This window comes from Malus sylvestris, chromosome 5 (genome assembly GCF_916048215.2).
Source record: "Malus sylvestris chromosome 5, drMalSylv7.2, whole genome shotgun sequence".
Taxonomy (NCBI): Eukaryota; Viridiplantae; Streptophyta; class Magnoliopsida; order Rosales; family Rosaceae; genus Malus; species Malus sylvestris.
Window position 1 is genome coordinate 30,362,982 of NC_062264.1, and position 26,332 is coordinate 30,389,313.

At 38.3% G+C, this 26,332-nt stretch overlaps 2 protein-coding genes across 6 annotated transcripts; both read right to left on the reverse strand.

Annotated features, from left to right (window-relative positions):
• Positions 1–91: 91 nt before the first annotated feature.
• Positions 92–18,678, reverse strand: LOC126621845 (3-ketoacyl CoA thiolase 1, peroxisomal-like). 3 transcript variants are annotated; one of them, XM_050290453.1, is made up of 14 exons: positions 18,256–18,678; positions 18,062–18,138; positions 17,819–17,903; positions 17,505–17,631; positions 17,318–17,416; positions 17,165–17,232; positions 16,981–17,088; positions 16,809–16,886; positions 16,582–16,714; positions 16,325–16,421; positions 15,938–16,061; positions 15,738–15,846; positions 15,522–15,605; positions 15,203–15,415 (listed from the first exon to the last, which is right to left on the reverse strand). In XM_050290453.1, exons 1-14 carry the CDS (start codon positions 18,349–18,351, stop codon positions 15,339–15,341), a joined length of 1,362 nt encoding a protein of 453 aa, XP_050146410.1. In that variant the 5' UTR covers positions 18,352–18,678; the 3' UTR covers positions 15,203–15,338. The 3 variants fall into 3 exon arrangements, with proteins under 3 accessions (XP_050146412.1, XP_050146411.1, XP_050146410.1); XM_050290455.1 differs by lacking the exons at positions 15,203–15,415; positions 15,522–15,605; positions 15,738–15,846; positions 15,938–16,061; positions 16,325–16,421 and adding exons at positions 92–543; positions 807–903; XM_050290454.1 differs by lacking the exons at positions 15,203–15,415; positions 15,522–15,605; positions 15,738–15,846; positions 15,938–16,061 and adding an exon at positions 92–543.
• Positions 18,679–19,482: 804 nt separating this feature from the next.
• Positions 19,483–26,294, reverse strand: LOC126621844 (uncharacterized). Of its 3 annotated transcripts, none has more exons than XM_050290450.1 (9): positions 26,080–26,294; positions 22,579–25,431; positions 22,404–22,490; positions 21,610–21,762; positions 21,145–21,308; positions 20,918–21,065; positions 20,417–20,539; positions 20,238–20,325; positions 19,483–20,041 (listed from the first exon to the last, which is right to left on the reverse strand). In XM_050290450.1, the coding sequence occupies exons 1-9, from the start codon at positions 26,119–26,121 to the stop codon at positions 19,836–19,838; spliced, it is 3,864 nt and encodes a 1,287-aa protein (XP_050146407.1). In that variant the 5' UTR covers positions 26,122–26,294; the 3' UTR covers positions 19,483–19,835. The 3 variants fall into 3 exon arrangements, with proteins under 3 accessions (XP_050146407.1, XP_050146409.1, XP_050146408.1); XM_050290452.1 differs by having other exon boundaries at positions 22,579–25,566; positions 26,080–26,292; XM_050290451.1 differs by having other exon boundaries at positions 22,579–25,852; positions 26,080–26,292.
• Positions 26,295–26,332: the final 38 nt, after the last annotated feature.

Below are 26,332 nucleotides of genomic sequence, written 5' to 3' on the forward strand. Positions count from 1 at the left end.
AACAAATTAATATAATATACCTAAAGCAAAAATTAATTATATACAAACGTATAATCAAATCAGGTAAACATGTGGGCTGTTGCAAAGGGAATTCGAACGTCCAAAACCTTGAGCCCAACTAATGTAATGTAAATCGAAAACTACATCAGATGCAAGCATGCAAACATACATGAGCATGCGTCTCAAGATAGTCTCTAATTTAAAACATCATTCATATACCTGTAGCACCTAAAGGATGCCCTAGAGCAATATCGCCTCCGTTAACATTGACTTTCTCAGGATCAAGCTCCAATTTCTTGACACAATATACATATTGAGAAGCAAATGCCTAAATGAAACAAATAAAACTGCTTAGCTGAAATCTTCAAAGCTAAGCTAATTCATCATGAAGCTTACAGAAATCAAAAGCAATGCATCATCTCATTTATCTCAAATAGATCTATGTCATCAAGCTCAAGGCCAGCAGATTTCACCGCTACTGGAATTGCAGCAGCTGGACCCACTCCCATGACAGCGGGATCCACGCCAACAGCAGCAAAACTCCTGCACAGAGATCATAAAATTGTATACGAAGTACAAAGAAAGCTTTAGTTAATTCTTGAACATATCAATCTCAAGGAAATTAACAAAAATTAGCAATGAAAAGAATTATAAAGAATGAATAAACCTCTACCAGCCAATCTCTCAATTTTCTGTTTCTTAATAATTAGAGTTCTTTACTATGAATTTGCAGATCTGTACTATAAAGTCAACTCGAGAATAGGAAGTCAAGCAATTAAATTGAACATAAATAATCAACGCCATACCTGAAAACACCAAGAATAGGAAGTCCCTTCTGCATAGCTAAACTTCTCTTCATAAGGAGGACTGCTCCAGCACCGTCACTCACCTGGCTAGCATTTCCTGAAAGACGAAACTAATGAACTGATTCACAATGCTTGAAACAAGTTTTAAAAAAAAATTAAAAAATAAAAAATAAAATAAAATAAAAAAAACTTCTTATTTAAAGAAAAGAGTTGTGCAAAGATATCCACCTGACAAACATATATCAGTTCAAAATAACACCACGTAAACCAAAATATCAAATAAACAAGGAGAGTTAGATTACACTTTAGGGTTAACTTTACTGAATCCGCCAAGTTTATCAACTATCATGGACTCCAATCCAGCTGCAATGCCTGTATTCAAAACAAAGATCAAATCCATTGATGGAGACCACCAAGCGGTTAAAATAGATGCCTAATCTAGAGTTTTTCTCACCGATGTCATGATATCCTGCTTGTTCGAGCAATATTAAAAAATAGGGCAAAAGACTGTTTACTAGCCTCATGTTTCGTGATTTTCAACATTTAGTACATCAATTTTTTTTAATCCCAGAGTCATACCCAAAGTGTAAATTTTGGAACAGTCTCATACATGCGTTAGTCAAACTGTTAAGTTTCCAGTTAAGTGATGACGTGGTGCCCATGTGGACAATGATTGGGCGCCACGTGGTTCCACGTGGATTTTTTTTTCCCACAATCATGTACCTACATTTTTTCCCGCCAAAAGCTTTGAAAAAAAAATCATCTTTTTTTTTTTCTTCTTCCTCGGGGGGGACGAACTGGGTTCCTGATTTTTTTTTTTTTTTTTTTTTCTTCCTCCTCCTCCTCCTCCTCCTCCTCCTCCTCCTTCTTCTTCTGGGTTTTGGGGGTTGGGTTTTCTTCTTCTTTTTCCTCCGAATCTGGGTTGCAGATTCAGGTTTTTTTTTTCCTTCTTTCTCCTTCTTATTCTTCTTCTGCCTCCTTTTTCCTTCTCCTTCTTCTTCTTCTTCTTCCTCCGAATCCTAGATTCGGTTTTTTTTTTTTTTCCTTTTTCCTTCTTTTACTTCTTCTTCCTCCGAATCTGGGTTGCAAATTCCGTTTTTTTTTTCTTCTTCCTTCAAATCTGGGGAAGATGAAGGTTTTTTTTTTTTCCTTCTTCTTCTTCTGGGTTGCAGTTTCAGTTTTTTTTTAATTTATTTTTTTCTTCTTCCTCTTCCTTTTTCTTCTTCTTCTAGGTTTTTCTTTTTGTTCTTCTTCTGGGTTGGCGCTGAGGAGGTCGAGGGAGCGGACGACCGGGGAAGAGGAGGGAGGGAGAGGTTGGCACCGTCGGACTCAAACACCGGAGGGTTCAGGTGTGCGTGGTAAGATTGGTGTCGGAAATGGCGGAGCTTGATAAAATCGGGTGGTGGGTGTCTTGATAAAATTGGGGGATGAAATGGGTTCTGCTGTGTGAGTATCAGGGAAAGGAAGGGTGTCGGTGGGTAGGGGTGGAGGGGATGGAGGAGTGGAGCCGTGGAAGGGGTGGAGGGTGGGGAAGACGAAGGGGAACTAGAAGGGTGGGATTTGGGGAAGACGAAGGGGTGAGTGATGGGAGGGTGGGATTTGGGGAAAACGTTGAAGTTGAAAAAATCCAAACCTTGATTGCAGTCAAGAGCCCAAATGTCAAGGCCGCTTGAATTTCCTAAAAAAAATAGTAAATCTATGAATCACAATGGAGACAGAGGCAAATTTATGCAAGACATTGCTAAACTTCTTCACTGGAAAAGCTGCAAAATTATGCAAGGGTTCCTTACAATTTTAAATTTTCAAATAGAAATCAAATTGAGTTCGTAAAACCTTGAATTCGTCAAGTTTAAGCATGCAACTTGCTGGTATCTCACATCAGGAAACTAGGAAACGCAACAGAAGGTCACAGAGGTTTATAACTGGAATTCTAACTCAAATCCAATAGACAGAGCAAGGAAATCCTACCTGCGATTGGAAGGGTTAAGCCTAAGTTTGATACCAGTCGGATTTTGTCCTGATTCTTGCCGGAGAGCGCAGGGATTTGAGTTCTTAGATTTTCTTATCCCCAACAGCCAAAACACGATTCCCGTAACCCAAACTTAGGGTTAAATTTGTAGAGGTGGAGATGATGATAATCTGGTGGTGAGATGATCTGAGATCGAAGGTTTGTGTGTGGGGTTGTCTCTGTGGAGGAAAGAGTTCAGAGAGAGGGAGAGAGAGCTGAGAGTTTTCGTAAAGGGAAAGGAAGACACGGGGAGAAATGAAATGGGGTGTAGGCCCCACGGCCACACAAAATCCTCACATAAAAATAGTAATATTAAATAAAATATTAAAATAGTAATATAGTAACATATAATTCATAATAAAAAATCATATATTTTAAAAAAAAATTATAAAACCGAAATTTGAGGGACGGGACATTACAGAACGAGTCCTCGAAACAATTTCGTCCATATCCTTCTCTTTTCCTTCTTTCCACTATGATTTCTTTCTTTTCCCTCAAATTTATCTATTCTCCAAAAGGCAACTAACCTTTATTACGTGTTTTCATTTAATTGCATCAAAAGCCAAACCCTATTTTAGTGCTTGTAAATTTGGATCGAGAGAGGGATCAGAGGGAAGGAGAAGACAGAAGAAATGAAAACCCACATATAAATCAGAGAAATGATAAAAAAAATTTAAAAAAAAAATCAAAACTAAAGGATTTGGGTCTCCTCCAAGAAACACCAAACCAATCACTTCAACTCCAAAAATCCATCAATCAAAAAGTAAAATTAAGCAAACCCAATTCACAAAACCTACGAATTAAAAGGTAAAAATCGAAGAAGATGAGTGGGTTAGAGAGAGAACTCTTGTGTATATTCAAAATGTAGAGAGAGAAGAGAGAGAGAAAGAGAGAAAGCTTAGATGAAGAAGATAGTTTGGTTAGAAAGAGCTCTTGGTTGAAGAATATGGGTGGGTTAGGGTTCTTCGAACTAGAATTGGGGAGAAAAATTCTCTCTCTCTCTCTCTCTCTCTCTCTCTACAAAATAAGAAATGAGAGCTGAAATTTCTGGATAACCCATTTATATGAGAGGACAATTTAATCATTTCAAGGTGTAGGAAAAATCATATTTCTGTCTTATTGCTGTGCATGGTGTGCATATTCGAAATGTCCTATTTTTGCCCCAAAATTAAGAAACTGTCATATTTTTACGTATTTTCCCAAAAAAACAAATTTAGGCAATAACCATACCTAGTATAATGATAAATTTGTATATGGTGCATGGGAAATTTTGAAAAGTGGTCAAATTGTGGGCACACCGAAGGTTTTAGACCAACAATTCAAATTTTTAGAAATTAACTCAAAGGGGATTCAAGTCCAATCAAAGTTAAGCTTTTCGAATCCGGAATCTCTTTGTAAGGATCCTAAGGATCCGTAAATTGTGTATGTTCATCGTATCGTAAATCGTACGATTATAAATCATTTTAAATATTTTTATTTAAAATTAAACACAAATAGTACCTGATAAAAACTGATCGCACAATGTATGATAAACGAACTCGATTCACGGATCTTCAAGATCCTCACCAAAAAAATCCGAAGAGGATCTTGTTGAACGCTTTTCTATTTACGTTGTCTTTTTTTTTTCAAATATTGGCATTAGAGCCCCCTTGATCTAAGAAAATTATATTTCTATTGTTGAAAAAAGGGAACTATCGCAGAAAACTATAGAATATTTTGGAGAAGGAAAAACAACTTCATTCAACTTTGCTTAACCATTCAAAATACAAATTACAACTTAAATAATACGACTCCGGGGCCGGATGGGTTATCTCTACTGTTTTACCAAAAGTTTTGGGATATTGTGGGAATGGATGTGATTGCTGCGATTAGGTCTTTCCTCACCTATGGGCGCATTCTTAAACAATTAAATTATACCATTGTTTCTTTGATTTCTAAGGTCCCTGAACTGATAAACATGACTCAACTACGTCTTATAGCGCTTTGTAATGTTCTTTACAAGATAGGGGCCAAAGTCATTATGAATCGCCTAAAGGGTCTAATGGATACTATTATTACGACTCAACATGGGGCTTTTGTTCCCGGCAGATTGATTTCCGACAATTCCCTTGTAGCTTCTGAATTGGGTCACTACCTTCACAATCTCCAGCGAGGTAAACCGGGGTATTTAGCCTTGAAACTAGATATGAGTAAGGCGTATGATCGTGTGGAGTGGAGCTTTCTCAAGAGAATGATGTTACAACTCGGCTTTGATCCGCACTAGACTGAATTGATTATAGGTTGTGTTAGTTCGGTCACTTACTCTTTTTTTGTTAATGGTGAAGTTACTGGCTATATTACTCCACTCATGGTATTAGGCAGGGGGACCCCCTTTCCCCTTATTTATTTCTCATTTGTGTGGAAGGTCTTACAAGTTTGTTTTCTCGCTATGAACGGCTTGGCCTTATTCATGGAGTTTCTATCTGCCGTGGGGCGCCTAGCATTTCTCATGTTCTATTTGCCAACAACAGTTTCCTGTTTATGAGAGCCTCTTTTAAGAAGTGTTGGTTCTTGAAGCAAATTTTGTGTCTGTATGAGAAGGCTTCGGGACATTGTATTAACTTTCAAAAGTGTGCAGTGTCATTTTCGCCTAATATTAAGCAGCCTATAGTAGCTGCGTATATTGGGGTTATGTGTGTGGATATGCAGGATCGTTATCTTGGTTTGCCAATTGTGCTTGGGAAAAGTTGTTCTGAACGGTTTTCTTATATTAAGGATCAGCTTTGGAAAAAGTTGAAATGATGGAAAGAGAAATTACTCAGTGCTAAGGTTGTAGGGCAGTCTTTGCCTATTTACTCAATGAATTGCTTCTTCCTCCCGAAGACCTTCTATGAGGATCTCTAGCGCATACTTAGCCGATTCTAGTGGGGGGATGGTGAGGACTCTTATCGCATCCATTGGATGTCATGGGAAAATATCTGCTGGCCTAAGAAGGATGGTGGTTTTGGCTTTCGTTCATTATATGATTTCAATCTTGCTCTCCTTGCTAAACAAAGGTGGAGGTTGATTCAAAACCCAAATTCTTTAGCATCTCGGCTATTAAAGGCTAAGTACTTCCTTTACAATTCTTTCTGGCAATCATCTCTCGGGTCTTCTTCTGTGTGTTGGCGGGGTATTATTAAAGCTAGATCGATCCTTGAAAGAAGGTTTCGCTGGCGGATTGGAAGTGGCACCTCGGTTCGAATTTGGCATGATCGGTGGTTAGATCGTCCCTATCTGTTTAGACCTATCATGTAGTCCTCACCGATTCCAGAGGTTGTGTTCGTTTCGGATTTAATTGTCACTGAATCGGTGTCTTGGAATTCTGATTTGGTGAATGATTTGTTTCCTCCATCGGAGGCTGCCTTGATCCTTACTACTCCTTTAAGTTGGAGGTTGCCCCCTGACAAACTAATATGGCATTACGATGCGAAATGTGCGTTCTCAGTAAAGAATGCTTACAAGATTGCTTTTGCTCGTCATTTTAAGGCATCTTCTTCACATTCAATTGTGAGGGGAGTGTCGGTTTGGAAAGCTTTGTGGAAGGCTTCTATTCCGAGTAAAGTTCAGATGTGTGTTTGGAGGGCGTGCATGAACATTTTGCCCACTTGTGATAATCTGGTTACCAAAGGAGTTGTGGTGGATAATTTATGCCTTTTTTGTAGTTCCTCTTCGGAGTCGGTGCTACACATTTTCACTGTTTGTTCATTCGCTCGTGCAATATATGATGCTTCTTAGATGCAGTTGGGATTGAGACTTTCAGCAAATGCATCATTTTATGATTGGTTGTCATTATGTGTGGATCAAGTTTCCTCAAGACAATTTGCGCTATTGCTTATGTTTATACATGGCATTTTGCGTTCTAGAAATGCCTTGCTTTGGGAGAATAAAGTGGCAAATTCGACTTTAGTCTCTCATCTTTCCAATTTGCAGCTGTCGAAGTTTATTAAAGTTAGGCCGGGTCCTATTTCACATCCTATGCAGGTGATGTCATGTTAAAGCCCCCTTCCGGCTGGTTGGGTAAAAATTAATGTTGATGGTTCTTTCTTTTCTGGGTCAAATATAGGTAGTGTTGGAGGTGTATTTCGTGGCGAAGCCGGTAGCTATGCTGGAGGTTTTGTTCTCCAAATACCCTTCACATCATGTCCCACTATGGTTGAGTTTCTGGCAATTCGTGAGGGACTGCACTGGGCAGTGGAAAGGAATTTGGATCACATTGTTGTGGAAAGTGACTCATTGCAAGTGGTTCAAGCTGTTGGCAGTAGTTCTCAGGGGTCTTCTCCTATGGATCTTCTGGTGGATGACATTCGTGCTAGTTTGCGAACCTTTGTGGATTCACAGGTTTGCTTTGTGCGCCGTTCTGCAAATACTACGGCACATGGTATGGCCATGTTGGCTTTGTCTTTCCTTTCTGAGTTTTATTGGTTTAAGAAGCCTCCGAATTTGATTGTGGAGGCCCTCGTTGATGTTGGTTGATTTCTGGTGATTCAATCAAAGCTATCGTTTCTCTTCAAAAAAAAAAAAAAAACATAAAACAAACTACCAAAGAAAATAGGAACAACTATTTTTAGGACTCCCAACATGTCTCCAGTTTTGGAGTCTCGTAAAGAAAGGGATTTACTATCCACTTCATCAACAGACTTACTATAGAAGAGACAACCCATTATTTATTCAAACATAAATGAATAACTCTAAATAAATTAATTGGCTTTTTAGCCAAAATGGTCCTTGAGATTTGCAAAACACATCACTTTGGTCCTTGAGATTGAAAATCAATAGAAATGGCCCCTAAGATTGTCCACCATCCATTATTTTGGTCATTCTGTTAAAAACTCCGTTAAATGTCTCGAAACTCTTGGCTGAAAGTTTGGGCAATTTTCAAAGTTTCATAACTCAATCGTTTTTTAACCAAATTCGACCCATAATATACCAAAATTAAGATAGGAAAGTGTAGAACAAGATTATATGTATATGGAAGCCCAATGGTTGACAGCGATGGTCGGAAAATAGCCTGAAAGGTGACTGGTCCACGGGAAAACTGGAAAACTCGCTAGAAACTAGGTAAACTTTAAACGTTCATAACTTCTTCAATACTCAACGAAATCGAGTGCTTCAAAAATAAAAATCATACTTCTCAATAAGAAGAAGAGAATGGTACCTTTTTCAAAGGCTAATTCGCCATGGTTTGGCCGAAAAATGGCTCAAAAGTGGCTAACTCGAGACCAAGATAACCACTTTCGAGCCATTTTCCGGCCAAAACACGGTGAGTTAGCTGTCGAAAAAGATACCATTCTCTTCGTCTTATCGAGAAGTATGATTTTTATTTTTGAATCACTCGATTTTGTTGAGTATTGAAGAAGTTATGAATGTTTAAAGTTTACCCAGTTTCCGCGAGTTTTCCAGCGGACCAGTCACCTTTCAGGCTATTTTCCGGCCATCTCCAGCAACCATTGGGCTTCCAAATGGTATAATCTTGTTCTACACTTTCCTATCCTCATTTTAATATATTATGGGTCGAATTTGGTTAAGAAACGATTGAGTTACGAAGCTTGGAAAATTGCCCAAACTTCCGGCCAAGAGGTCCAAGACACTTAACAAGGTTTTTAACGGAATGACCAAAATAATGGATGGTGGACAATCATGGACCATTTTTATTGATTTTCAATCTCAAGGACCAAAGTGATGTATTATGCAAATCTCATTGACCATTTTGGCTAAAAAGCCAAATAAATATTAACAACCTCCCTTAAACTGAATGTTCTTCGGACAATCAGTTTAAACAAAAACCTCAGTCTTTTCGATGCTTCTTCCAGCAATCATCCAAGTCTCCTTAAACTGATTTCTACGGAAACAGTTTAAGACTAAACTTCACTTTAGTCCAATGCAACTACACAATTCATGTACAAGTGCTCTTGCTGTACTGATACTTGACTAGAGCTTCATTGACATTCTTAACACCAAACTTGATATGAACTTGATGCTGTTGCAACAAATCCATCATGGTTCCTTTGCATTCTCTATGCTCTCGTGCTATGCAAATATATCCATCAGCCGGATGCCGCTTCATTCCATGCTCTCAAACCTCAATGTTCACCTCTCTTGCCTTGTATTTGTTGATGTGCCTAGCCACCAACCCTCTGCTCATGACATGATTTCAAGGCTACACTCATGTTATGGCATACCCGGCTACTCACGGGTGTGACAAATCAGCCCCACCAAAGAATGACGACTGCCTTGTCGTCCGTTTGTCTCCTCCATTTTGGCCATCCCTCTTTTGGCCTCCGAATGCCATCTCAACATCCGGCTTTCATCCCTGCTGCTGCCGATGATCTGTAGTGGTCCTTGGTCCAAAATATGCACCAAGTCATCACTATCTCCGTCCTCAACCTCACAAACCACCTCCTTGGTACTCAAATTCCCAAAATTCACAACCTGTGCAGAAGCATACCTTCATCCTGGTACCACTTCTGAACCCGGTCGCGAATCTTTTGCGAAAGCCTTGCACTCACCTTCCCTTGTTCTCTCACAATCAGCAACAGCTCCCTCTGAACAGGCGCCGGCAACAAACACGGCCTCGCCCTATGAGTCCTTCTCTTGTAATCCTTCTCCTGGATCCCAAAATACTCGAGCTTTTCCTAATCGGTCATGCCCGGGTCCATTTCGATTTGCTTCGAATGCGCCATCACACCCAATCAAAATTTGTCCGCCGACCGCCATGTGCTCTCTGTAGACGAAATCGTCACGCCCAGAGTCCCATCTGGGTTGGGGTGGTCTTCCCTTCCAAATCGATCTTCTCGAACATCCCGCAATTGGCTAAGGTCTCGAGCTCCTTTTGCAACTGGGCTTTGGTGTAAACGCCGCAGGGTCTGAGGAATACCGTGAAGAACGAGTCTTCGGTGCCGACGATGCTCCACGGCCGCCGATCGGAGAACAAGATCTCGGGGACCTTGTATTTCTTGAACCCACTGAGCTTGTTGAGCTGGACAACAAAGTTGGCCGGTAACCCATGCGAGTCCCACTCTTGGGATCTTTCGCCATGGCCGTCTGAACCTTGGAACCCTCCCATAACCAAACGCAGGATAGAAGGGTGCAGCAGGTATGAAAGGCCTCCTGGACTTCCTCAGGAGTACATGATAATCAACATTACCAACATAGATGGATCTAGAATCCACCTCCTCTTTCTCAGCCTGAGATGCAGAACCACTCCTGGAATCTTGAACAGTGCCCATCTCCTTCTCGACCTAGGCCGGCACGTAACGGAGAGCGCCAGCCTCCTCCTCTATCCGAGATCCCTGAACGACATGTCGACGTATTTTCGTCGTTGGGGATCTCGGCACCGTAAACCTCGGGCTCCTGTTGTTTCTCCACAGCTCTCCGATATGCTCTCCATCGCTTCGCCTCTCACTGGTTTTCCCTCCATCTCTGCTGAGTTTGCTCTCTCTCAATCTCGTTAACACTCTGATCCAACAGTCTAACGGCCGGATGACTTTAAAGCATCCAGAATCACCTTCATCTGATCTCTCTCTCATTAACTCGGTCCGCTTCACAAAAAGGCTCCAATTCAGCAACATGCAGCTTCCCCCACTTCTTATACAGCAAATCTCTTTTGTTGCAATAAGGTTCCGACATTATCAAACCCCAATCTCTTCTAGTTTTAATATATCAGAACTTTTCTCTCATTTCTGCATTTTTTTCTTCTTTAATTAATTTCCAGACTAGGGTTTCTGGGTTGTTTTAGTTTTAATATATCAGAACTTTTCTCTCATTTTTGCATTATTTTTTCGTTAATTTGTGTATGGGACCCTGTGGATCTCTTAGATTTTTTTTAAAGAAAGAATCTCTTGTTTTGATGCACAATTGCACATTTTATTAACCAAATCCGAATCAGAGACACAAAAGCCAAAAGTGTGCACACATGAATCATTCATTCTATGTATGAAAAAGCAGAAACAGTGAAACATTAAATTAAAACCAGATAAGCAAACCACATATATGGATTAAAAATACAAAAGCGAAATACACAGAATTAAGTACTTTTGGGAGGACTTTAAAAGAAAAGGTACTATTGGGAGGAGTAGAAAAGCTGCTGAATCATATGCATTACAATGGTGTTTGATATTGTTTGAGGTGATGAAGTGAGAATTAGAGATCTATTAGGGTTTTGGGGCTTGGGATGCCAAAGCTAATTATGAGGAAGGAGGACGGTGAAAAAATGAGCCAAAGTAGACTACTAAACGATCAAACATCATGCGTTTCACTGATTTTCTCTTGGCGGGAAACACACTCCCTACTTTTGGCTTGAACCATGAGTAGTATTGCGTCTCCTGCAGAACCATCATCTTTATTTCCCGATCATCTGGATTCTTCTGCTTCTTCATCCCTTTCTCTTCAGCCTCTTCAATATTTGCCCTCACTGCCATCTCTCTCTCTCTCGTGTAACGTATATGTGTATGTTGTTTCGGTTGCGGGTTTCTTTGTTTTGGTTGTGGGTTTCTTACTCTAAGAAGAGGGGGTTTAAATAATGAAAAAGAACAACTAATGATGATATGACTAGATGAAAGGACAACCAAAAAATCAACTCAGGAAACAACGACATGCATGAGGACGAGACAAATAAAATCACTTTCAAAAATGAAAGTGGGATGCATTTACAAATGACACGTGGTTTTGGTGGCCCAATGCCCATACTTTCATTGGAGTTTCTTGCATTGCCCACTTGCGGGAACATGATATTTTGGGAAGTTTGGGAAGATTGATTAGTATTTTCAAACCAACTAACAACTAGAAAAAACATGTAAGATTGTCAATATAAAGAATATACGGAAGAAAGTGATTGAGTTTGAGGAAAAAGGTAACAAAAAGCTATATGAAAGTGGTTGTAAATCTTCATCCTTTAAGGAGACATCAAATTTGCAATTTGGACTATGACAAAGTCTCAAGTTTATTTGTGAATCCACTCTATTATTCAAGACATTTGATATTTATCAAGACAAATTTATGGCATACAATTTCAACATACATATAGATAAATTCATTTTTTGCAAGAATCAAATATAAGACATGTCACTTACAAGTAAAGGAATATTATTAGACCATAGTACTAAGTGGCAAATCAACAGTAATTTTGAAAATAAGTGTTTATAAGTCAGTTTCATAATTGGATAGATGAAAATTATGAAAATAAAAATGATAAAGAAAAAATAGTAATTATGTGAGGAATTGTTCCCATTATATGAGATAATTAAAAATACATACCAACTGAAAAATGGATAGTTTAATATGCATAATTTTATTTATATAGTTTACTTTTGTTTCAAACCTCGGCGGTTCAAGGAAATTTTTTCATTACGAAGATACAATGCGTAAATTTAAAAGAATTAACATATTCATTTTGAGTTATATATATTATTGGGCTTTTGACATAATCTTATGTGTCACTTTCTTTTATGTCTTTATTGATTTTTTTTTACAAATAATAAAATAATCTCACGAAATATATTTGATGGAGTTTTAATGAAATGGGCCTCTAATTTTTTTTTTAAACCAAAAATCATCTAATAACTTTATTTAATAAAAAAACTTGAATTTTAATGAAAATGACAAAATTTTAATATAATAAAAAATTAAAAAAGCTTACACTATTTCTACAATTGTTCACACTATTTCTAAAATTAATCATACTATTTCTAAAATTGATGACACTATTTCTAAAATCAATGCCACTAAATCTAGAAACAACGATACTATTTCTAAAATCGATGACATTATTTCTACAATCGGTGCCACTAAATCTAGAAACAAATACACTATTTCTAGAATTGCTGCCACACGGTGAAACTATTTATAGAAATAATGGTCACTATTTTTTGTAAAATTAATTTACAAAATTATACTTTAAAAAAAGCAATCTCAGTATTATATCAATGTGTCCTTTTTCAGACAATTCCACTTAATAATAATTTCAATTTAATATTTTAAATTTTGATAAAAGCAAGTTTTAAAATAATAAATCAACAAAATAAGTTCTAATTTTACACACACACACACATATATATATATATATATATATATATTATCTTTAAAATTACATTAATGAACTCCTCTTTGTCAATCAAAAGATGATGAAAATACATCTTTATCTTCTATCACAACAAAATAGTTAAAGACAGTAACATAATTTTACAGTACAAAATTTTACTTTTAAACCTCACTTGCATGTAAGTTTATCATCTCTAAATTTGTTTTTTTTTAAAACAACCTACCTCCCACTCTCCTCACTCACAATTTCTTTCTCACTCTCTTCCTCTCTCTTTCAATTTTAACAACCAAATTTAAAAAAATTCACACACCGTGTGGGCATGTACTAGTATATATTTATAAAGAGAGAAAATGAACATGAAGAGAGAAGAGAGACAAAGGGGTGGGGGCCATGTGGAAGATGACAGAGGAGAAGTGGACAGATGGAGGAGAGAGTGGAGAGAGGGAAAGAAAAAGTTGGGGACGAGGAAAAGAAAGGATGGAAAGAGAAAAAATAGTAATTGAATTGTTTAATGTTGAGTTTTGTATTAATTATTAAATAAAATTATTAGGTGATATGTTTTTTTGTTAACTCTCAAAGTTTTGAATTTTTTTTTATTAGTTTTCTTTATATTTAAGTTATGAAAAAGACGGACGGTTTGAACTCGGGTTGAAGAAGACGACCACATCCCCTGAGACCAATCTACCACTACTATGGCGTGATTACGAATCCGTAATCAGAATGAAAACAAGGAGTTCGATTCCGATTACGGATCACTCTTCTGTTTACTGAAATTGAGATGAATCAATAATGTGTGGGACCTACACGAAAAATGGAATTCAATTCTTGAAAACGGAGGAATTAGACTCCCTCCATGGATGAGGTAATTGAATTCCCGGAGCGTGAGGGAATTAGGAATGCATTTTGCACGCCTAGTATGCCCTCTTATCAATCTGCCTTCAAGAGATCGCATACGAGATCTCGTCTTCGTCGTTCTGGATCGTCGTCGTTCAGGAGGCGATGGACCAAAGGCTTTGACACCACCGACACACACCGTCGTTCAGGAGGCGATGGCTCATCGTCGTGCGATGTCGCTTTGACGATTGCGACCTTGGTGATGTCGATGCTCGTGTGGTCTTGACGGCTCCGATTGGTTTCTGCATTCATTCTTCTGCGCGGTTTGAAGGTCTTGACGGCTGGGAGCCGTTCTGCGTTTTTTCTTCTACGGGATAAGAAGATGGATGTGGCTTTGTTTATGGCTTTTAATTAGATTATAATTTAATTTATACACAATTAATCAATAATGGACATTTTAACTCTTTACTTTAACTAAATAAATAAAAGTAACCAATAAAATGCATTTAAACATAAATATAGAATAAAATATTTGATTTGGAACACCATTTTAGTAATCATACTAGTTTATGTTCCGATTCTACTGAATTAGTAAACAGTTTTAGTCAACAACTTCAACAGGAATCTGATTCTGATTCGGCCTAATTTCAATTCCTCCTCAATCCAATTTCTCCTCAATTTAATTCCTCTCAATTTAATTACGGATTAGTAAACGCACCACTAGTGATTATTGATTTCTAGAAATTTTATATAAGAATCTTATAGACAACTTTGAATTGAATTAAAATTATTAGCATGGAAAGGAGGGAAGCTTCCTGGACAATATCCCCATAGATGTGAATGAAGTGACATTTCCAGGATGAAAAATACTCCAGATAACGTGTTAGTTTTGGTTCCCACTTAATGGATAACATCCTATTACGTTCTCAACGAAACGCATGCAGTGACACCAACTTTTCTTCTTCTTCCATGCATCTTCCTTGAGTAACATTCTTTATGACTAGATGTTTGAGGACCAAGGCATTGGCTTCTGTGACACAACTCAAACAGTAAGTCCATATTTTCTTTTACCCACCAACCATGGTAGCCGAAAGAGTGGATTGGAAGAGGAAAAAAGAAGGAACGAGACCTAGATAAAAGAATAGTAAAGAGGAAAAACAATCAGCAGCTTTTGAACAATTAGGATTGAAGTTCCAATTTGTTTTCGAGTCCACATATCTTGCCTGAATTGATGCAACCTCAACTTCATTCATCTAGAACTTTATAACCCTAGATTTACGTAATGGTTATGAATCATTCTCAATTTTTTTTAGTAAGTACGGTAGGGCATATCGGTACACAACGTTGTGATTTGAATGCTTGAACGTTTTGTTTTGGTTTTGAAAATTTACAAAAAAAATATAAACCTTTTAAAAATCAAAGTAAACGTGGAGACCAGGTCATTCAAAAGAAAGACGAACCTATAAGAACAAAAACATAACAGAAAAAAGCCGTATATTCGCAAATTTAACAAGATTTAGGGAGCTTTATTAATTAGGCTTCGAAATACATCCCAGTCGGGTATTTATTTTGATGAACCAACAAAATTTACCAAGATGCTCTATGTAACTTCGTTTGGCAAAATATTGTTCCTCTAGACAGCTCTGGCATTGCTTAACTCATCAACTGAGTCCCCTCTTTCAAAAACTGCAGCAGCCCCCATACCTGAGCCTGCAACAAGGACACACACACAGTCGCGTTTCTTATTCTCATATCAAGCTCTCAATATTCTACCTTCGTTCATAGTTATATTAGACGGAAGAGCGCAAAAGGATACCTATGCACATGGAGATCACACCAAAGCGGTTATCCTTGCCACGGCGCTTCATCTCATTCAGGAGAGTTGCAACACAGCGAGCACCTAGCACACAAAAACAAATACAATATTCGCCTCAGATGACAGAGTGAACGAGTAGTTGTGTCAAAACATATCAGCTTTATTTTATTGCAGAAATATAAGACAGAGTCTAATTTAATTTGTCAGTTCGTATACCTGTAGCACCTAAAGGATGCCCTAGAGCAATAGCGCCTCCGTTAACATTGACTTTCTCAGGATCAAGCTCCAATTTCTTGACACAATATACATACTGAGATGCAAATGCCTAAATGAAACCAATAAAACTGCTTGGTCAAAATCTTCAAAGATAAGCTAATTCATCTTGAAGCTTACAGAAATCAATAGCAATGCATTACCTCATTTATCTCAAATAGATCTATATCATCAATCTCAAGACCAGCAGATTTCACTGCTACCGGAATTGCAGCAGCTGGACCAACTCCCATGACAGCGGGATCCACACCAACAGCAGCAAAACTCCTGCACAGAGATCATAAAGTTGTATCCAAAGTACAAAGAAAGCTTTAGCTAATTCTTGAACATATCCATCTCAAGGAAATTAACAACATTACCAATGAAAAGAAATATTAAGAATGAATAAACCTCTACCAGCCCATCTCTCAATTTTCGGTTTCTTAATAATTAGAGTTCTTTACTATGAATTTGCAGTATCTGTACTATAAAGTCAACTCGAGAATAGGCAGTCAAGCAATTAAATTGAACAAAAATAATCAACGGCATACCTGAAAACACCAAAAATAGGAAGTCCCTTCTGCATAGCTAAACTTCTCTTCATAAGGAGGACTGCTCCAGCACCGTCACTCACCTGGCTAGCATTTCCTGAAAGACAAAAGCAATGAACTGGTTCACAATGCTTGAAACAAGTTTTAAAAAAAAAAGAAAAAACTTCCTATGTAAAGAAAGAGTTGTGTAAAATTAAACGAAGAAACTGTCCTGCATAACTAGCAGCAAGCTTTATGATAATTGAGTGACAAAATACCTGCAGTTGTAGAACCATCTCGTTTGAATGCAGGCTTTAGTTTTGCCAAATCGTTCATGTTTGCATTTGGACGGAACCCATCATCCACAGAGATTGTAACAGGCCTCTCCTCTCCAGTTTTTGGGTCCACAATCTGATGATACAAATAACCAATTACAAGAAAATAAAACGCCATTTTACTTTTGTAAGACTCTTTGCAAATAAAGGGAGCACATTTTTATATTTACCTTGGTAGATACAGGGACAATTTCATCTTTGAATTTACCAGATGCTGTCGCTGCAGCAGCACGCCTATGTGATTCTACCTGTTCACAACCATTCATGGAATTACAGATTCAGCATTATCAGTTTATCGAACAGTTAATGCATGTTTTAACTTAAAACAGACAGAAAACTCACAGCGGCTCTGTCTTGTTCCTGCCGGGTCACACCATATCGCTGGGCAACATTTTCAGAAGTAACACCCATGGGAAGAAGGCAGTCGCGTGCTTGTGCAAAGATATCCACCTATTGACAACATGTATCAGTTCAAAATAACACCACAAACCAAAATATCAAGTAAAGAAGAAGAGTTAGATTATACCTTAGGGTTAACTTTACTTAATCCGCCAATGTTATCAACTGTCATGGACTCCAATCCAGCTGCAATGCCTGTATTCAAAACAAAGATCAAGTCCATTGATGGAGACCACCTAGCGGCTAATTAGATGCATGCATAATCAAGAGTTTTTCTCACCAATGTCGTAATATCCTGCTTTTATAGCAGCAGCTACATCAGCAACTGCCTGAAGGCCAGATGAACATTGCCTGTTAACAGTTCTAATGGGAACCGTATCTGGACCAAACCAACAAACCATAACACCATAAGCCAAACCAAATACAAAGAAGGGCCTCCAAAACATCAATTAAAGATCAAAACTTACCCGGAAAGCCAGCGTAAAACGCTGCCATCCTGCATTCCATTGCTCTAAGTGAGCCAGGTGCCAGAACTGTACCAACAACTATATCCCCCACCTCCTTTGGGTTCAAATTTGTTCTCTCTATCACTGCCTGCATAAAAAGCACACCATATGTCAATATCTAATCCCCCTTTCTATTTGTACATGCGATACTCTACTTTAAGCTAATCTAAATTGTGAGAATGAAGATTCAAACTCGGCTGCATAGGGGGTAATACATTCACAATTTGTAGAAACACGTTCATTTCTCTGGAATTAAGTTGGGAATTGTATCTAACCTTTAAAACAGGCGCCAGTAAATCATCTGGCAAAGTGTCCTTAAAACCGCCACGCTTCGCCTTGCAAATGGCAGTCCGGTAGGCTCTATGTAACATGATTTTGCAGCAAGATTCAATACAGAGAAACTATAAAGCTATAAACTTCATTACAAATTCCATACAAAGATACAAATTCCATACAAAAATAGAATAAGAAAAATTTAATAACTTCATCAAATCAGTTTAAAATTTTAAATTACTCACGCCACAATCACTATATCGTCTCCAAAAGCAGATGTTCTATGGTATGCAGCGCTATCCCCAGCTGCACATGTTGAAGCCTAACAAACCATTTCAGAAGAAATAAATTAAAATAAAATTAAAATCAGCTAAATAAAATAAAGCAAAAATATTTACAAAATTAAGAAGTGAACTGAAAAGAAAGTGGATAAACTTACAGAGAGAGCAGCAGATTCATAATCTGGAGAAGAAACAGAAGAACTGGGTCTCAAATGCTGAAGCAGAACCTTCTGTCTGTTGAGTGCTTTATCCATCTCTCTCTCTCTCTCCCTCCTCTCTTTCTCTCTCTAGAAAATGGAATGCAGAAAGCTCTCCTTGATCAATACAATTTGTTGAGCAGCAAAAAAAATATGCAATGGTTTGTGGGAATTTATAGGAATTATGATTAATAAGATCGACCCTTGAAATTTCCAAGCAAGGACTTGACCAAAGAGACCAACCCACTTCGTCAAATTGCGAAATGGAAGGGCACTGAAAGATGCCAATATTATACTCCATTTCAGAAGACCACGAGTAAGCCACCAATCACAATAATTCCCACGTTTTCCACTGAAACCAACCACAGCGACCATATACATTTTTGCTTTTTCATTCTTCTAGGAAAATACAAGGAACCAAACCAACAACTCTCACGTCTTTCCACTATTGTTCTTTTTTTTTTTTTTTTTATCGATAACCCCATTTTACTTCTCACACATCTTTGATAATTTCTGTTCGTTGATCTTCTTCAATTCATCCGATCCGACGGTTGAAAATTAAAAAGATGCGTGAGAAGTAAAATGGGGTGTATGGATATCACACCCTTATCGAGAATTGATTTATGCATGTTGTGTGTTTTTTTTTTAAATGAAACTCTCCATAGACTTTTTGAGTATACCATGCAATAGCTCAGTTGATGCCTCTCCCCCAACAACCTTCAGGTTTTTTTTATGTGTTTTGACAAAACGCATTTTGGGAACGAATATGAATTTCCCCACTTGAGGCCAATTTAAAAACGTTTGGTGGGTGTGAATCCACTTGAGGCCAAAATCATTGACTCAGGGGGCTGCTGTGCAATTTCGTTTTCCATACTTCTTTCTCAAAAAATATTAAAAAAAAAAATATTTTAAATATTATTATTATTAAGAGGAGGGGAAGGTTCGAAATGAGGAGCTTAGATAACGCATGAATTGGAATACAACTCACTATCTACAAAGATATTGGACCACATGTTTAATCAAAAATCGAAACTTGGGCACAATAAATAGACAACAAGCCATATATAACACGGTTAGGTACTCCTTTATTGTCTATTAGTGTCACTCCAATTCTATTTTTATTAAAAAATTATAATCGGTTTTATTTGTACATATATCTCCTAGACGAAGAGCCATCGTCATCAAAGGTTGGTGAACGCACATTTTATAAATCAATAAGAGAGAAGGACAAGGTAAAAGGTAAACCAGACAAAGTCCTATCATTTCTGTGTAGATATACATATGGACAATCGTTTCTCCAGCAAAAATACATTGACACCAAACTTAGCAGAAAAACTGTCGATCGCCTCTTCCCAGCATGCTAGTATGACCCGGTGTTATTTTACAAAAGAATAAAAAAATTATGTAGTCTTTTATCAACAGAAGAGCAGATCAATACACCGACGAATTGTGGGGATGAATTGATTGCCGTCAAAGTTTTGATCATCAACCGGAAGGGTTTCCGTTGGAGATATTTATAATTCTGTTACCTGGCAAGAATGTCAGACATTGGGCTTCATCTGTCTTGTCTGATTGCTAGCTACCTTCGCCTGAAGTGCGTTGGACATAGCTCGCAACCTGTTAGTTATCTCGGTGAATGATGGACGGATGTCAGGATCAGGTGCCCAGCACTGTTCCATCAGGTTCTTCCACTCAGAATCACAACGTTCTGGAATAGGAGGTCGAAGAGTGTTCTTCACAATTCCACCTTCGTTCACAAGTTTACAATCAGTTGAAAAATTAATATAAAGATTCGAAGTATCCATGTTAATCCTAGTTCAAAGCAAGCAGGGGAAAGATATTTAAAACAGATCCAATGAGATTTTTCAGCCAACGAAATTTCTTCATTTTATTCGCCATCAGTACCGATGATATTGATAATTAGGTCCATGACATGAACTTACCAATGATGGCACCGCAATGCATATTGGCATATGGTTCCTCCCCGGTCAAGATCTCCCACATTGAAATTCCAAATGAGAAAACATCAACCTGTCAAAATTAATACCATAGCGTTAATTACAAGACAAACAATCGTCTTTTGCCTACAACATTGCTGACATATATATAAAGTCATACTAACCTTCTCGGAAACCCGGATGCTGCTGCCATTTAACAGTTCTGGTGCCATCCAAGGAAGAGTTCCTCGCACACCACCAGATACCAAAGTATTGCGTTTGATTCTCGATAAACCAAAATCTCCAACCTAAAAGATCAATCCCCAATCATCAGCATTAAAGAAAAATCTTTTATCCAAAGTCCCCAGGGAAAAAATCAAGTAATGAAAGAAACATTTTGATATGTGGCTAAAATTTCACATAAAAGGTTCCACAAGGGATACAAAAATGATCACATTCTGACTTCTAAAGAGAAAAGAAAACTCCCACTGGATCTACCCAATTGCATCAGCCGGGAAACTTTTGGCAACATAAAAGTCTACCTAGTTTTAAAAAAAAAATCCCAATTCTGCTTAAGGAATTTCAAGGTCTCCGGAATTGTACAAGGACTACAAAGAAAAATGCTTTCTAATAAAGTGCTTTTACGCCAATCCCCGAACATGAAACTTGGTTCCAGACTAACTTACCTTGCATATAGGTCGTTGAGGATCCCTCAAGTTGACTAGCAGATTGTCACACTTTAAATCAAAATGGACAATATTCTTTGAATGCAAGTATTCCATGCCAAAAGCTGCATCCATGGCAATTATAAGCTTTCTACGACGGTCAAGTGATCTGCATAGGAATTCCATGTTCTAAGATATGCATAAAAACTTTAAGAAGCAAAAAAGAAAATAAATGATAGAAAAATTACCTATCCTTTTTTAGTAGGGCATGCCTCAGTGATCCATTCACCATGTACTCAGTCACAGTTGCCAACGTTCCTCCAGCTCCATCAGGTACTACTCCATAGAATGCAACCACATTTGGATGATGGAGAGCTGAAAGGATTTGTGCCTCTCTCCAGAAGTCTTTTGTCTAATACAAGTCAAATGAACAATCAACTTCACATGAATGTCAAATGAAATTAAAAATTTTCGCAAAAATTTACAGATTGTCCATAACGCACACAGTATACTCCAGATAAAAATGATACACTTGTTTTAAGGCAGACGGTGTATGTTATAATAGATGCTAGAAGCCACAGCATGTCATATTACTCAAACATTTAATGTCACGAGTTATTGTCAATAAAACAACCAAAGATGTTAACTTTTCTCAACACCAACTGTGCAGGTACTGGGAAAAATAACAAAACAAATTTGTTCAGGAAACCCACCAATCGTTCTTGCTCTGATGATCTTCCTGCAAAACAGCTCTTTTTTATTCGCTTTATAGCAACATCTGTTCCCCGCCATTTTCCATGATAAACAGTTCCATATGTACCAGATCCTAATTCCCGTAATTCTTCAAGATCAGCATTTTTTATAATCTGGATCACATTTAGAAAATTCAGTTGCATAAAGAAATTAAACTTTTATAAATTCCCAAAAAAATGCTGGAAACTGATCTATTTACAAATCAGAGAGCATTTCAGTAATACTATTATCTCAAGGAGCGACACAATACTACCTATCTACACACATATGAGAAGTTTACATGCGCATGAGTGATAGTTGTCTGCACCACACATCCCTTTGTTATCAGTGAATATATCTCTCTATACAGACTACATATCTACGCTCTTAAGAGGCAAGAGGAGTATGAACCATCTGTTCTCATTAGGGATTTAGGAGACTAGAGAAACATTGAAATGAGAATCATTGCATTTACCAAGAGATGACCCATCATATATAATCATCAGATGCTATACTTTTTCAAGGGAATTTAAAAAACAATGAACTCTTTCTTCTTTTAAGAAATAAATGATCAGAGCTTTCAATTAATACAATGATTAGTATCCTCAAAATTGACCCACAGCAAGAAACCTCTTCAAGAATTTTTTTTATATATAGAATGCTGCAGCATAAGCTGGCAGCAGCGGGGACTCCAGTCAGCAGATGTAAACTTGTGTACTATAATAAACAAAAACATGTTCTAATCAAGAAGAAACTTAAGACATCAGCGGAATACCTGCAAGCCATAGATGCTGGCTTCCATTTCAGCGATCATTGCATCACTAAATGATTCAGTTTTGTCTTCTTCATCAGCCTTATCATCCTACAAATAAAGCAAACAGTAATTCAAAGTTCAAATCTACAAGTATATACATAACTTGCAAATCAGATACAAACTTCATCAATTTTACCTCATACTCAGACTCTTCATTGACGCTCTCCACCTCTGTTGCAGTAGGAGATATGATATCACCAACGGGTTCATCCGCAGCATATGGGGGAACTAGTGATGAAGACTGGACGCCAGAAGTAATACCGTTCGTTATGTCTTCCACAATTTTCACCGACTCCAACTGTTTTTTATCATTCCTCATTGTTGGGGGTTTTTTTGGTGCCAAACTAACATCTTCGACATTTGAGCTCAACTTCTCAGCATTCTTATCAGGGTAATTTACAAAGTCATCATCAAGAAGAGAGACCTGTCTTTTAAACGCAACATCTTGAACTGGCTTATGCAACACCATGTGGTCACTCTTTTCCAGTACAGGATCATGAAGAACTGCCACTGGGTGCACATGTGCAGAGTTCATACGCAAGGGTTCTTGGAAACGCATATCCTTTTGACTTGCAACAAGTTCTGGTCGTGCAGGCTCATGGGAAACTTGGCCATTGGACAACCCTGAGATGAGATCAGCCAAAGAATTTTCATCACGAGAATGCTGTTCAGTACTTGGAAATATGCCTGCAACTTCAGAATTCCTGGCCCCTGAAACATCATGCCCTTTTTCACCACTAGGCATCCCTGCCAAAGCACAGTCCTGATCATTGGCAGTTCTTTGACTCGTGACAAGAAGATTGGCAGGGGTTTTGTCGCCCTGGAATCTTTGTGAATCCTCCACCTTCTTGTTTACCAACGGTTTCAAATTAATTGTTGCAGGAACAACAACCCCAGAGGTAAAAGTAGATGATGGGTCGGGAATGATATTAGGAAATCCATTCTGATAATCAACTTCAGTGGGAGGTGATCTTGTCCCATAAAGGGTTTCATCTTGATGTAAGAAAGGATCCTTTTGATTGACCTTCTTTGTCTGCTCCAAAGTCAAAGAATCTTTCTGTTTAGCTGTCCGGCATTTTTCATGAAAATCATTACATTTGGGAGAATCTTCATTCCTGCCCAGTGATTCTAAACATGGAGATGAATTCGGAAAATCCAGTCTGCTGTGCAATCCTATCGACTCCGTACCATGTAACTGATTGTGTAACCTAGGATTCAAAGATTCAATATTGTCACGCAGTAGAGTCGGCTTTTCTTGTGAAATAACTGAGTTCAGCAGCAATGACGATTGAGCCTTTTCAAAAATTAAGGGGGACGGTGGGCTCATTCCTTCTTGTGAACAATATACAGACCTCCCTCCATTCTCTTGCAGTTTTGAATCAGAATATGCATGATGCATGCCAGGATGACAATCAACGTAATCATTAGATCCTGACAACATATTCTTTGAATCTTCTTGGTGTGAGACAGGCTCAGGAGGAAATATTCTTTCCTTCTGCACTGGCATCTCATGGGAGAATCCATCAAAATCACCAACATTTTGACCGACAACTAAAGTAGACATGGGATCTTTGCTAGGATTGTGGTTGAGACTATGTCCTCCATGGTATAGGCCCAGTTGTCCATCATCAGCTTGCTTACAAGGGTGGTGATAATCCATAAGAGTTACTGCCCCCTGTGGATGAATTTTATAACCTTCCGTGCTATTGCTGGAGTTATCCTGTGGTGGTTGAGCACTCATAAAAGAACTGCTACTCTCATTACTGCCCTGGCATGAGTTTAGACCATGTGATTGTAAATGAACACCCTTGGAATCTCCTCGCTGATGCAGAATGGGAGAAAAGGAAGACTGAATGGCAGACCGAGTCATATCCTGGGGTTCACTTAAAATTTGATTAGGATGCAAAGCTTTAAAATCACTCATAATTTCCATAGGGAATAGGACAGTGTTGGTTCCCTGTTGACTTGCTTCAGTAGTCGAATTCTTCCCTCCAATGTTTTTCCTAGGACTAGGATCTATCATGCCATTTACAGCAGCAACATATTGGTAATCAGGGTTACTTTGCTGTATGCCATCCGCCTCAAAGGAAGATGTGTTTTCAGATTCACCTAACGGAATCAAAAAGATTCGAGGTCTCTGAGAACCCTCATGCCTTTCGAGGCCATGGTACTCCTCTATCATATTTTGAAGATCTTCATCAGAAGAAACGGATATAAGAGCATCAAGATCCTCGCTTGGGAGCTGGTACTTGATTGTATGAGGTTGGTTGCAAAAACTGGAAGTTTTCTTCACAAGCTCTTCCCATGAAATACTTTTCCTGAAGGAAATAATGCGCGTCTCTCCCCCAACATATCTGAGTTTCCCATCGCTAGGCCTGGGCAAAATTTTTCCACCAAAACTGCAAAGAAACTTCATCTTCCCAGATTGAGAACCATCCAATGCTCCTGACCCATTAACAGTGTTGGAATGATGGGACTCAGACATATATATAGGTAAGGCAGTTGGTCCAAACCCAGCTCTGTCGACATTCAGTTCTCCAAAAGCCTTCCTTGATCCTTGTCCGCTATCAACCTCCTCCCTGTTGCATCTGCCTAACTTGTCAAGACAAGCCTCGCTTTCAATATCTCTACAGGACCCTTTTGCCGAGATAAAGTCAGACATATCAGATGCACACTCGGAATCCATTCTCCTCAACCCCAGAAGATCAGTAAGATCCTGATATCCCAGCCGATTATTCTGATTATAATTCAACCCAACCCCATTTTCGCTATTCTCAACCATATCAGTCACAACAGGAACTCTTCTCACTGCAGAACGATCCTGAAGAAACTCCATGGAAAATTCCTCACCTGTCTGTACAGAGACATTCTTATGTACATTCTTTACTGTGTTTGGGAAAACAAACGTCGCTTCTTTCTGGATCCATTGACCTGATGTGCCAGGCACCTCATTGGTCATGGTATCAAACAAGTGCTCGGACCTACTTAGCTGCATACGAATGATCACTCAGTTACCGGAAACTCTCCTTCAAAGTGACAAGTTAAGACCAGGCATACAAGTCGCTCTTCATACCAAAAAATAAAAACTTCTACTCCAATACTTCTTTTTCCATTACAACGAATCCTTTGGCAAAAACCACAATCAAATTCAGAAATCATGTACATTATCTTCCTATACTTCCATAATCAAGTAATAATATAGTATCTCTATGATCAAATCACCAAACTGAAACCACGAAACTCCACCCATCTATACAGAAAGAAGAATCCCACTATCTATATGTATTTTATTCAATTTCAACATATCTAATCACAAACATGAAAGGAATTATCATTCGCATGCTGGACTAGAAGAAGCTGAGACCATCCAACAAGAAAAAACACAACTTCTCCTAATAATCCATCATTTCCTGCACAGTCACAGATCCAGAACACAATTTCCCTAAGAACCCATCATTTAAAACAATCCCATATCATCCAAATTACAATCAACATGTTGAAACTAGAGCAAAGCAGATCAAATACAGAACAAATTCCAAGCGGGCATGCTTAAAAATGAGATGGGTACCGATCAAAATCCAAAAAAAATGGAAAAGGCAAACAGAACCGGAGATAAAAATTTGAAATTTTAGAGTACCTGTGTGTTGCAGCTGGGTTTGGGGAGCTGGGAAGCTGTCATTTGTGTGAGGGGAGGGAAGGAGGAAGAGAAAATTGGGGGAATTGGGGAAAATTGAGGGATTTGGATTTTGGAGAGATGAAAAGGGAGCGTGGCTTACGGCTACAGGTTCAATCTCGGGCGTCGGAGAGCGACATTGCCGAGAATTAAGCGGCATCGACCCACAAGGTATTGCCCTTTAACTGTATCAATAACAATATATATATTGTTAATT

What these genes read in the sequence shown, in the direction of transcription:
- LOC126621845 (XM_050290453.1), bottom strand. Translation starts at nt 18,351, where the DNA reads ATGGATAAAGCACTCAACAGACAGAAGGTTCTGCTTCAGCATTTGAGA. An exon ending in GTTTTACGCTGGCTTTCCGG is followed by an intron (nt 17,417 to 17,504) that starts GTAAGTTTTGAT and finishes GGTTTGGTCCAG; the next exon opens with ATACGGTTCCCATTAGAACT. An exon ending in ATCTATTTGAGATAAATGAG is followed by an intron (nt 15,847 to 15,937) that starts GTAATGCATTGC and finishes GGTTTCATTTAG; the next exon opens with GCATTTGCATCTCAGTATGT.
- LOC126621844 (XM_050290450.1), bottom strand. Translation starts at nt 26,121, where the DNA reads ATGACAGCTTCCCAGCTCCCCAAACCCAGCTGCAACACACAG. An exon ending in CTCAACGACCTATATGCAAG is followed by an intron (nt 20,540 to 20,917) that starts GTAAGTTAGTCT and finishes TTGATCTTTTAG; the next exon opens with GTTGGAGATTTTGGTTTATC. An exon ending in GCATTGCGGTGCCATCATTG is followed by an intron (nt 20,042 to 20,237) that starts GTAAGTTCATGT and finishes TTGTGAACGAAG; the next exon opens with GTGGAATTGTGAAGAACACT.